Source organism: Apteryx rowi, unplaced genomic scaffold (assembly GCF_003343035.1).
Source record: "Apteryx rowi isolate R43461 unplaced genomic scaffold, aptRow1 scaffold_423, whole genome shotgun sequence".
NCBI classification, from domain to species: domain Eukaryota; kingdom Metazoa; phylum Chordata; class Aves; order Apterygiformes; family Apterygidae; genus Apteryx; species Apteryx rowi.
Window position 1 is genome coordinate 319,739 of NW_020450676.1, and position 11,847 is coordinate 331,585.

Here is an 11,847-nt window from a genome sequence, read left to right on the forward strand (position 1 = left end):
CATTGTAGGTTTTAGCTTTCTTTTGAAGTCTTTCATTCATATGTGTCCATAAGAATAGGTAAGCAGATCAAACCTCAGTGACAAGTAACTACTGTGGGTTTTTTCCTCCTACTGATGAGTAGTTGGTTTAACAGCATGATACTGCTTCATATTCTAAGAAAAAGACTTCTCTCCTCAGAACAGACTTACCTTTGAGCAGCTGGAGTTTGCTGTTTGCTTGAGCCAACAGCGCTTTAGCTTCATCTTGCAACATGTCAGCTTTCCTCCTAGCATCAGCTGATTCTTCTGTCTTTTTGGCAATGAGATCTTCCACTGTTTTATATTTGCTGTTCAGCTCGTTATTGAGGACCTGTTGTTTCGGATTCAAGCACAAGATGGAGCCATTTAAAAGACTATATTCAAGGGGAGTTTACATTTCCACTGTTTAACTTTATTAATCAGGATAAGGACAAGAGTAGAGACTGTTAGCTCAGTTAACTAAAGTGGAAACAGTGCTGGGGTATTTCCTACTTGATTATTCAAGACTTTAATAGCTGGGGCAAAGACTCATGAGTTGCCCTTTTTGCAGATTTGTGGCTGATCTACAGCTTTAATACTAATCTTTGCGAAGGATTTACAGGATTCAACTGTACAATTCTGTGAACTAATGGAAGCCATGGTCCCTAGTACAGCTGGAAAGCTGCATGTAATGGTAAGGAATGGGCATGGCTTCTGGCTGAATGCTTTGATTTAGGGAGGAATACCCTTGTTGCCCTTTCAGTAACAAGAGAACAGCTGCCTTGTTCACACAGGTGTAGGTGTTGGAGAAGACACCAGGTTGGCTTCTCAGACGTGGTTTTCTCAACAAGGCTAAGGTTAAGGAGTACAGGGACCCAACTGAATTCAGCAAAAAAGCAAGTTTACAAGCTGCAGCACTACTGCAAGTCTCCTGTGTTTACTTGACGGCCACCTGAAATACTCTGTTTGCAGATAACTGACTGGATGGATAACACGTTTCTCCTGGCGGAAAGCTGCCCTCTTGAGACTGAGGGCTTAACTATAGACAACAGATTGGAGCAATGAAACTTCCTTTGACAGACTTGTAAATTGTTTTGTTACTGAACGAACATTCTTTTGGTATTACGAAGGTGAAGGTGAATAGCAGAAATCGGGAGAGATGCCATGCACTCTTAAAGGGACTTTTTCATTCTCTTTGATACTTAAAAATGACTCTGGTTTTAGATGGAGCCAAGGATTTTTTTTGTCACTTATTTCATCGCAAGTCCTTTATAGAAGGAAAAAAGAAAGCTTTCTCTCCTGTAGCAGATTAGTAAAGCTGAGGGACAAAAACAATGACAGACTGGCAGCATGACAGCAAGATATATTTCCTGCTACTATTTTAGAACCTGACAACTCCTAATACTTCTTTCTCAATGTAGTTGGTAGCAGACCAAGTAAAAAATGGCTATCTTTAAGTGTATTAAGCTTCCCCCCCTTCCCCGCCCTCTTGCCCCTCCAATTTCACTAGTAAACAAACTGGATCAAGCATATTCACTGATGTACCCCTAGCCAAACCTGGGATGTGAGTATTGTTGATCTTCCCTTAGGATATTTCCCAAACTTCTCACCTGTTTAACTTCTTCAGCATTTTTCTTTGCAACACCAATTTTTTCTTCTATATTGTCCACATTCTCTGAGTTTGTAGTAGCCTTTTGCTTAAGATCTTCAACACTCTTTTCTAGCTTAAACAGGCGTAAGGTAGCATTGTTCAATGTTTCTTCAGATGCTGCATTTTCAGATTCAATCTAACCAGGAAGATGGACAACAGTTACATTTTCAAAAAGCTGTTGGATACAATACTGTGCTTTCTGGGTAAGCCCTGATCAACTCTAATTAGTTCATGTCAATAGATCTGAGCTAAAAAGCAGTGTTTTACTCCTGTTACAAATAGCTAATTGCAGTCAGGGTAAAAGAGTCCACCCTAAAGATAATATGGGACTACAAACACCATTAAGGAACCTAGTTAAAAATAACTCGATTGTATTACACAGAGGTGAGAGTTGCCTAATCAGCAGACAGAACTTCAGGCATTTGACTCTATCATTTAATAATGAACTTGTGAGGTTGCTTATCTTCCAAGCTGGCCAGATTTCATGGGTATAGCACTATGGTGTCATTAGGTTTATGAACATCTGTTGAAGTTTGAAAATATATTATCTGACAATATTACAGCATTTTTTAAAACAATCTCATGCTGCAGTGGTGGATGATATTGACAGCATGGCTCCTTGAAGACACCAATATATTACCATGATGTGCTTGGTAAGTATGACTTTCTGGGAATTCTGGCGCACCCTGGTTAAAGGGCTACAATCCTGCTCATTTCACTTGAGTGGTGCTAAATATGTGCTGAGAAAAGCCTCTTTTTGAAGAGCAAATGAGCCCCTAGTATCTGACCTACTAACTTTAAAAGCTTATGAGGAGGCAAGAATGGTTGAGATTCATCTGAATGCAGTCTTTGATTTGTGGTACTTAAGAGCCTTCCCCAGACAATTTGACATTGGTTTCTAAGTATCAGACTTAGTGCTGTTTTTATATCTTAATAAATATTTGGTAAGGGCTCACTGAGGTCAGCAGGTCTTGAGTTCCTTTAATATCTTCATCAGCTTGTTTGATGGCTTTTTCAGCTGCATTTTGAGCTTTTTCAGCTTCTTCCAGTGCTGCTTTTACCATGTCTGCAGTGACTTTAACATCCGTTGCACCTTTGCTGTGGAGCAAAAATATGCAAACACTAAAAATGCATTCACTTTGGCACTGGAAAAAGAACTAGTTGTACACTACAGAGGGCCACTTTTGCCCTTTAGTGGGCAATCTCTATCAGGGATAAGTTAAACTCAGCATTTTCTGACAGAATGAAATTGAATCTCATTCAAGCTGTTGGTGATTGAGAACAAAGCTAATAGAGAACAGGGTTGCATACCTTGCTTTTTTAGCTTCTTGCAATAGCATTTCTGCTCTGGCAATGTCCCCAGCGCTCTGCTGCAGAATGACCTCGACATCAGAAAGACTTTCTACACGCTCACGAATATCTTCTGTCAGAGCATGTAGCTGCTGGGGAGTGCTTGGCATCTCCATGTTCAGCACTTCGTTAGCCACTGCCTCAATGCTGTCCAGGTCAGCACTGTCTTCTAGCAGAACGACACAAAGGACAGATGTGAGTGAAAGCTTCCTGAAAGCCACTGCGAGGTCTCAATACTCAAAATGCTTGTCTGACTGCTCCTTAAAATAATGGGAGAACTTCTTCCCCAGGACTTGCAGAAAATAGAGGCATTAAAACTGCTTTCTTAGGGTGAAACCTCCCTCTAAGCAGAGGCCTGGCAGAAGCATAGGCCCTGAAAATCTTGGTGATTAGCCACACCATGCTGGGGCTACGGGGAAGAGACAAGAGCCTGCAGGAAATTAAGCCAACAGCTGCACATAAATGTATCTGTGTTAACAGCATACTCAGCCTTGCGCAAACAGGGAAGGAATGGGTTTGCCATGGGGCAGCTCACTAGGGAGCAAGGTCCTCATTTAACCTTCACCTACTTACTGAGAGAGAAACTCAGAGCTTCCCACTTTCCTTCCCTTTAATAGTACTTTGTCTTTCTAGCCAGAGTTTAGGAACCGACTTGGCAAGCTACCGAAGTACAACAGTCTCGGCTGAAATTAGCAGAATAAGACTCTGCATTTTGGCCTCGCTTTCCCATTGTCTTGGTTTTCTCTGGTTTCAAGATTTCATCATACACATTAAGGCTGGCTGAAAAGGGAAACTATTGTGTTGCACCTTGGAGGATGAGTCAAGAACAGGGACAGGGTTTTCACAAATGCAGAATTAAAACAGGTAATTTAAGTGTAAGGTTTTTACGCATTAGGAATTCTCTGATCTGTTTAATGAGGTTTCTCAGATCTTCGTTGCTTCTGTCCACTTGTTCTTTCGTAGCGTTGGTTTTGAGCAGAACCTCCTGGGCATTTTGTTTTGCTTCATCTGCTCTCTGTTTCGCCTCAGAAACCTGGAGTGTAAAAACAGAGAGCTTGATTTCATATTTGCTTATTCTTTAAGGCCTGTTTTACAACAAAAATTCAGTTGGAGTCAGAGGTAATAGTAATGAGAAATGTTTTTCCTCATAAAACTCACAGAACACTTTTAAAAGCTGGCCACAATCCACAACACCAATGTTAGTTTAAACAACTCAGGCTAATGTTTAGAGTTATGCATGAAACTTCACTTTAACAAGCTCATTTTCCAAGGAGCTTTAAAAGTATAATGAAGTTACGCAACTGAGAAGAAACATTTTGAAGTAAGCCAGGCACATACTTTGTCAATTAGTGTCTAAACTTGTGTTGCAGCTAAAATAATTTCTTTTTTTAATATCTAACAATTGATTTGGCATATTACCATTTTAGAGAGTTGCTCAACTTCTGCTAAGGCACTGAGGATGTCTCTGTCAAAATCCATGGCTTTCTGCCAGGCGTTGTGTGCTACAGTCACCAGCCCGTCACAGCCAGGTCCCCCACACTTCTTCTGTCCCTCGGCTGTTCGGCAGTTCAACCCGCCACACTCTGATTCGGCGCACGATACTCCCAAGGGAGCTCCGCATGTCTGCAGTGAACAAAAGGAGACAAGGGCAGGAGCTGCAGCTTATTTCCACTGCTGAGCTGTGAGGGGATGGAGTAGGGAGCTGCAGCAGACCTGCCAGCAGAAGGTGGTCCCTGCACCATGTCCACATCACTGCAACCTTCACCTTCCTTCTGCCCCCCCAACCCCTCCCTTTAGCTGGGTGTTACAAATAGCCAGTGCCTTGATACAGAAGTAGCTGGAGGTTACGGGGGAAGTCTTGCCTAGCCTTCACTGTCTTGTGTTTTCCTGAACATGGTCTTTCACTGAAAAGCTTCCCTCTGCTGGGGAAAACCTGGTGGGCCCAAGTAGCTATTTTATCAAGCAGGGAAGAAAATGTTCTGTGCAGGATGGTAACTTTTACTGTGCTCTAGCACCCTAGAAATAGAAAAATAAAAAAAATGAAGCTGAAATGAAGTTGTTAAGGGAGGTCCAAAAAAAAAAAAAAAGAAAAAAATTCCCCTTTCAAACGCTCTGCTTTCCTTTCCCCTAATGTTTGTTCTGATTTGGTTCTTCCAAAACATTTTTTTTTTTTAATTTGTGAATTGCTGTCACAGGATGAGCTCTCACAGAAAATCTGTTTTGAGTGTGAGCTTTTGTACTCTTTATTCACTCTTTGGTCAATTGTTTAGACTATGGAATTACTGAGGAATAGTTTCAGCCAGAGGGAAAATTGGAAAGTTTCCCATTCCTGTGTGGTGCCTTTCCCTACCTCCCCCCATGCCAAGCGCTAGTCACCAACCGCTGCCTTTTGTGGCCAAGAAGCTCCCTGGGGAAGCCTAGGGGCTGGGCCAAGTTAGCTGCAGCTGCTGCTTGTGAAGTGTAAACGATTCCCTCTTACCTGCTTGGCATGCAGCTCTGCAGTAGCTAGAAAGCAAAAAGGCTTTTTTTTGGTGCCCCATGATCACACCTCCAAGCGATTCAGTGTTTACAGTGCTGATAAACATCTACCCAAGATTTTCAGTCCTCCAGAACGTGCTTGGCAGGAATGTAGGGAAAGGGAAACAAAACAAAAAGCTGCCTCTTTCCCAGGAAAGAAAGGAGGGGCGGGGAAGCGGGATGGATCAGGTGGATCACTGCTGCTGGGTGGATCGCTGCTGCTGCGCTACAGGACACGTGGCTATTTGAAGACCCGTCTTCTCACTGCCTGAGGATCCACTGCCAAACTGGCAAGCAGGGCTGCTCTCCGAAAGCAGCTGGCTGCTGCCAAAGGGAAAGTGAGGGAACACCCTGCCTCCCCCCGGAGCAAGCCACCCTCGTGGTATTTGCAGCCAAACAGGCAGCTTCAGCCGCCAGGATGTCCTCTGGACACGGCTCCCTGTAGGTGCTGCCTCGGCTCAAGCGTGGGCGAGGGCGTGCGGTGATGCCTGGGCACACAGCTGGCCTCTGCACGCAGGAGCGCTTTCCAGCTGCCCACTGCACAGGCACAGCGGCCACCCCACGAAGCCGCAAAAGGGAGGGAAGGAAGGAAGGAGCCTAGCAAAAGCAAGCATGTGAGCTGAGGACAGGCAGACCCTCACTCCAGCAGGCTTGGTGAACTACAGTGCTTGGGAGCTCTGTCAGCGCCCAAGGGATCTGGGTTAGAGAGGGGACGATGAAGCGATGGGTGCGCCATCGGGTCTGGGGAGGAGCAGGCAGGAGGAGACCAATGTGAAGGGCTGATGCTTGAAAACCAGTAGGTCTGTCAGCACCCACAGATTAAACAGCCCTGTTCAAGCTTAGAAAATGCCCTATAACCCAAGAAACATGTATTTTCCATGAACAAACTGTGTATCTCACACTGTCCAGCTCTAAACAGTTTGTCCCCTGCCTGTCATTTCCTCACAAACCTGACCAGTTTTGCTGGAGGTTTTATCCCAACCAATCCTGGCCACATACATACCTTCTCGGCAACTTCGGAGAGATCCAGGCTTTGCAGCTTGCCCGCCAGTTCGTCGAGCAGGCGCGACTGCTCCTCCTGTTTCGCCTTGAACTCAGCCTCCTTCTCGTTGATTATGTCTTCCACCTCCTGGCGCGTTTGCGCTGACATTTCCACCACGCTGCCGGGGTGAATGGTGGAGGCATTGACCCTGTCTTCTGCTTCGAGGGACATCTGGAAGTACTTGGTGATACTGTCCAAGGCTCCTGCAGAAATCAGTGAGCAGCTCAGCGATTTGGTCAGTACTATAATGCCAAGTAATTTATATTATGGCGGCTGCTGGATGACACATCTGGGTTAGCCTATTCTTTTATCTATCTATCTAAATGAAACGCCTTTGCATTTGTGCTCAGTGCTATTGTAGGGATGACAGAATTCAACCTATCATGAGAAAAAAAATAATAAACAACTTTTTTTTTTTGCTTGATTGAGTGTGTGTGTGAAGTTTGCTGGAATTTAAAGTTCTATTTTCTCTGACCTAGTGATTTAATTCTGCTTGCCTTGAGGGGGGGGAAAAAAGAAGATCTAACCCTTTAGGTTTACAGGCCAACAGCCTATTTCCTAAGGATTTACTTCTCCACTTGGCTCTTGTTGCTTGCCCTGGGATGTCTTGCTTATGGAGTCACTGCTTGGAAACTGGTGAGAGCTCTCCCAAGAAATAACTGCTTGATGAAAGATGCTGATTTATGAAAGCTGCACTGTTATCTCTGGACAAGCCCCAGAGAGGCCCTGTGATGGGCCAGGGGCCCTGGGCTGCTGCGCTCTGCAGCAGGAAGCTGCCCCCTGGTACAGCCTGCCACAAGTCAGAGTCTCCCTCGTTTCTGCATCCTGGTTCCCTCGCTCTGGGAAATCCCACATGCACTGGAAACAAACTCAGACTTCCTGCAAAGCAGGAAATTTTTTTTTTTTTAAAGCCTTTGTTTCAAGTTGGAACAAAGTCAGCTTTCAAAATTTCCCAAGACTTTGGTAACATTCCTCCATCTCCAGCAAATTTCCATTCTGTGACTGAGGTTTGCCACTTGACTGTGTCAACGGGCAGGCAAGCCTTGAGCGCTGCTGAAGAACTGGGCCCTTACGGTGTGCTCTTAGTTGTAAAGACTCAGGTGGGTTTTCAACCAGAAACAGCAATTTAAGGAAATGGGGACAGAGAGCAAAATGTGCAGGTACATCATGGGATCTGCTGCCCTTTCCGCTGTTGTGCCTGGTCTACAAAGTATTAATGAGGAGACTTTCGAGCAACTCTGCGCAGCAAGAGCTTGAGCCAGCTTTGCGGTGTGCAGCGGGACAGAGAAGGGGTGAGGGGCAACGCACTTCCTGCTGCGTCAGCAACTCTGCTAATACACAGAAAGGAGCTGCTCTCCTAGGGACACGAGTTTTATTACAAGATTAACCTGGTGTTTAAAACCACACACAGGTTAAATCCTTGGCCAGGGCACTGTTTGGCGCTGCTCCCTGCGACACTTACTTACCCCGCACATCAGAGATCTTGATGAACTCCAGCTGTTCTGCGAGCTCCTTCACAACGCGGTCGAGGCTCCTGGCGTCAGTCTCCAGCGTGCTCAGGTCAGTGTCTGTGCTATTGCTTTTCAGGGCTAATGCTGAAAGGCTTTCTTCTATGTCAGCTATCTGAACGGTAACATCTGCTGTCAGCTTTCTGTAAAACAGGGGCGACAGGACTTAAAAGGCGGCAGGTTGTTAGCCTCAATGCTCCGCTTCAGTGAAGAGCAGTGGTTCGAGCTGTGCCGTGCTGCTCCCACGGCACGACCTGTCCTCCCTCGATGGAGCTGTAAATGATTTGTAACAACATGCCTACCTAGAATACTGGGTTTGTTTCCTTTATCACACACAACTACTTTTTAATCTACAGCACATTTATAAACTCAAAGCACCAAATTGCTCAGAAAACAGCTGCTTTGTGTAAGATTAACTGGAGGCAGATTCCAGAGCACTGCTGTAATGCTCTTGTATCATGGCAACTGCACAGGTCAGAGTTGACTACTATGATCCATACATAATTTGCTTCCCATCCCACACAGCTACAAATGCAGTTTTGATTACTACGAACTCATGGGACAGATTTGAACTTCTGGAAAGGGGAGGGGGAAAAAAAAGCCTTGGTTTTAACACAATGAATTCTTTTAACTCGTCTGCGAACAACCCTCCTCATCAGCCGTTTCTCTAGGGCTATGCAGAAAAACTGCCTGCTCTCAGCATTCAGCATGGCCTTAGTAAACCACAGAGCAGGTTTGTTTGCGGGATAACCCTAAAAGGAAAGACAAATATATCCTTCAAGTCAGCACTGCTGCAGAATCAAGTTGGGCACTGGAAGTTATTACCAGGGTGATCCCACCAAACCCAAAAAGTGCTTCCTCATTCTGAAAGAATCAGGCAATTTTTAATCTTTGGGTCGACTTACATCTCCCTCATCCGTTAGCTCAAGAGCCTGCTCCTTTCCTGCAGTCCTGCAGAGCCCAGTACTTCCTTCTGCTATACAGCTTGAGAGCAGCAAGAACAGCAACTCAAACACAGTATGTGCATGCACATTAGGGAGAGCAGCTCTGCAGCTGCTCTGACCGTCCTCGGTAGACGCAGAGCCCAAAGGCAAGAGCAACCCACAGCGCTCTGTTTCGAGGGGGGAGTATCCGTAATTGAGACATTCGTGCTTTAATCCTCTTTGCTTTGTGCAGCCCGTTTAACACTGCACAAGCAAGCTCCAGCAGCTGCGCACACAGCCAGAAAGCATCCGTGGTGCGACTGGATGTTCAGCCACCCGGATCTCCAAAAGCACAAGCTACCTTCTCTTGCAGGCTTAAAGTAAGACACAAGGCTCCTACCCGGAGAAAAATGGCAGCGGTCACTGTTACAAAGCTGGTGCTTCCCCCTGCTCAGAGTGGAGGAGCAGCCCATGTTTCTATCTCGCAGGCCGCCCAGGGAAACCCAGGAATTTAATCTCTCCCCTCTTCTTTCTCGCACATAACAGCAATGTTTGTCCTTTGCCCGGGGGAGCAGAGGGCGCAGGGCGAGCGGCCCAGGCGAACAAGCTGCCCGGCCTGCGGCAGCAGCACGGCCCTGCCCCAGACGCCAGGTGCTGGGCTGCCACAGCTCCTGGCCCCGCTGCGGGTCGCGGGCCGGGCTGCAGCGCCTGTGCCCAGCGCCGCCGGCTCCGTGCCCAGCCCGAGGACTCCGTGCGAGCTCGGGCGCCGGGAGCCCCGTCCTTGCTGGGCTAGGTTTAGCCACCCAACTGCCGCCCTACTCACTCTGCTTCCTCGAAGAGATTGCCGATGTTTTTTAGGGGTTCGGCGGCCGGATTTTGAGCAATGATGGTTTTAATTTCACTGAGTTTCTCCTCCAGGGTGTTGAGCGTCTGCTGGTACGGGCCGGTGACGCCCGTGATTTTCAGGGCATTAGCTCTGTCCAGGAACTGCTGGGTCCTGTTGGCCAGCTGGCCAATGACCACGTCCCAGAGGGCGAAGCACTGGTGGCACGGCACGCAGTTGGGGAAGAAGCCCGAGTAGCCCCGGCTGCACCTGTCGCAGCGCGGCCCTTCCACCCCTTCGTTGCAGACGCACTGTCCTGTGGCGCGGTCGCACTGCGGCGTCTGGATGCCTCGAGGGTTGCAATCGCATGCTGCACGGAGAAAAAGGAAAAGAAAACGTAAAGGCTAAGGAGGAGCAAATGACTGCGAAGGTGGCAGGGAGAAAAGAGAACATACCAAGCTGTAACTAAGTGGAGAAAGGAATATAGAAGTGGTCTGTGCATAGATCACAAGCGGCTGCTTATGGATGTGTCTGCTGGGGTATGGGAGAACCGGGGCTGAGTGTCAAAGGGGAGAGATATTAGGAAATAAATCTAGGGAGACACAGAGTGCCTGGTCTGCACATCTCGGAGATATAGATGCAATACTGGAGCACAGCTGCCAGCTCTTCCAGTGGGGGGATGTCAATTTGATAGGAACTGGAGGCAAAGAAAAAGATCCCCATTTCGTTCCTGTTTTGAAGAGTAAGCGGAGTAAGGCTTTCCAGCCTGGAAAAGAAATGACAAACAGGCACACAGCAGAGACTTTAAAAATAAAGCAAAATATGAGCAAAATGGAAAAGGTGAAAAAGAAACAAACCTTCACTATCTTCTCCAGCACAGAATTGGGGGCAAATGAGGAATCCACCAGGTGCTGGATTGAAAAGCAAACAGACCCTGCCCTCCCCACAACAGGCAGGATAAAAGGAAATAGCTCTTTACACAGCAGCGGCAGCAGACCCAGGTCACTGCAGGTACTAAAAGTTTACGTGGCTTCAAAGAAGCGTATGACAATTTTACGGATTAACAGCCGTAGCGAGAGCTTCGGCGCGGAGGTCGGGAGCTGGCTCGGCAGCGCCCCAGGCAGACGTGGGGGGAATCGCGACGCCGCAGCCCCGTGTTGTGGCTGACACGCGTGTAGCAGTTGGGCGCCAGGCTGATGTTCTGGGTACGCAGAGCAGGTAAAAAAAATCAGGCAGTGAAAAGCAGAAGAGAAAGAAGCAAAACAGAGAAGAGTGCTAACAGGCAACCTTGTCTGAGGGGAAAGAAGGGCGTCTTTGCCGATGCGGGTGCTGAAGACCAAGAGGGCTACACACACGGCTTGTCATGGTCAGGTGAGAGTGCAGCTCATTAACAGGTTTTTGAGGATCATCTTGGGAGGTAGTATTCACACCTCCCTGAAATGGACTTTTATTTTATTTTTGCAACTATCAACACCTGCCTGTTTTTAAATGCTAGTCAGGTAAGACCCAGCAGTGGCTTGCCAAATCAGACCGATAAGGTTTGGGCAACACCCTTTCCTAACAAGCTTTTAGAAGAAATATGCATTTATTTGGCACCAGCCCACTATGAAGAGAAGTTACTTGATTAACACACTTATGCACTGTCATTTTTAAAAGCACAGACACACTTTGCACACAGTAACACTGTCAGAAGAAGCAGTTTCCACTTGACCTCTCCTCCTCCCTCATTACACAGGCAGGAGAAGCAGAGGAAATTACCAACCTGCAAAGCTTTTACTAAAGGGATGGCAGCAGAGACCAAAAAAAGAGGCCTTGCAAAGATGCAGGGGGTCATCTACCTACCATCATGGTATAATAAACCCCAAACCAGGAAAAGGACTGTAATACCTGATTAAAACCTTCACTTACACATCAATTTACCAAGCACCCTTGAAAGAAGTTAACACAAATGAATGGTCCAAAATGGTCCATAAATCAATGCAGACACCCCAAGCACATTGGGAAGGACCCTTCTAATGACATGAGCATGCCCCTTG

The 11,847-nt window shown here is 46.7% G+C and overlaps 1 protein-coding gene across 1 annotated transcript in view; it reads right to left on the reverse strand.

The window, feature by feature from the left end:
• The window catches only part of LAMB1 (laminin subunit beta 1), a 46,008-nt gene that overhangs the window by 3,494 nt on the left and 30,667 nt on the right, over nucleotides 1-11,847 (reverse strand). The window contains exons 23-31 of the mRNA XM_026076038.1: nucleotides 9,812-10,181; nucleotides 8,024-8,208; nucleotides 6,519-6,760; nucleotides 4,418-4,621; nucleotides 3,887-4,031; nucleotides 2,960-3,167; nucleotides 2,605-2,746; nucleotides 1,608-1,784; nucleotides 190-349 (exon numbers count right to left, since the gene is read on the reverse strand). Coding sequence (XP_025931823.1) covers nucleotides 190-349; nucleotides 1,608-1,784; nucleotides 2,605-2,746; nucleotides 2,960-3,167; nucleotides 3,887-4,031; nucleotides 4,418-4,621; nucleotides 6,519-6,760; nucleotides 8,024-8,208; nucleotides 9,812-10,181 — 1,833 coding nt within the window. The remainder of the gene's footprint in view (nucleotides 1-189; nucleotides 350-1,607; nucleotides 1,785-2,604; nucleotides 2,747-2,959; nucleotides 3,168-3,886; nucleotides 4,032-4,417; nucleotides 4,622-6,518; nucleotides 6,761-8,023; nucleotides 8,209-9,811; nucleotides 10,182-11,847) is intronic.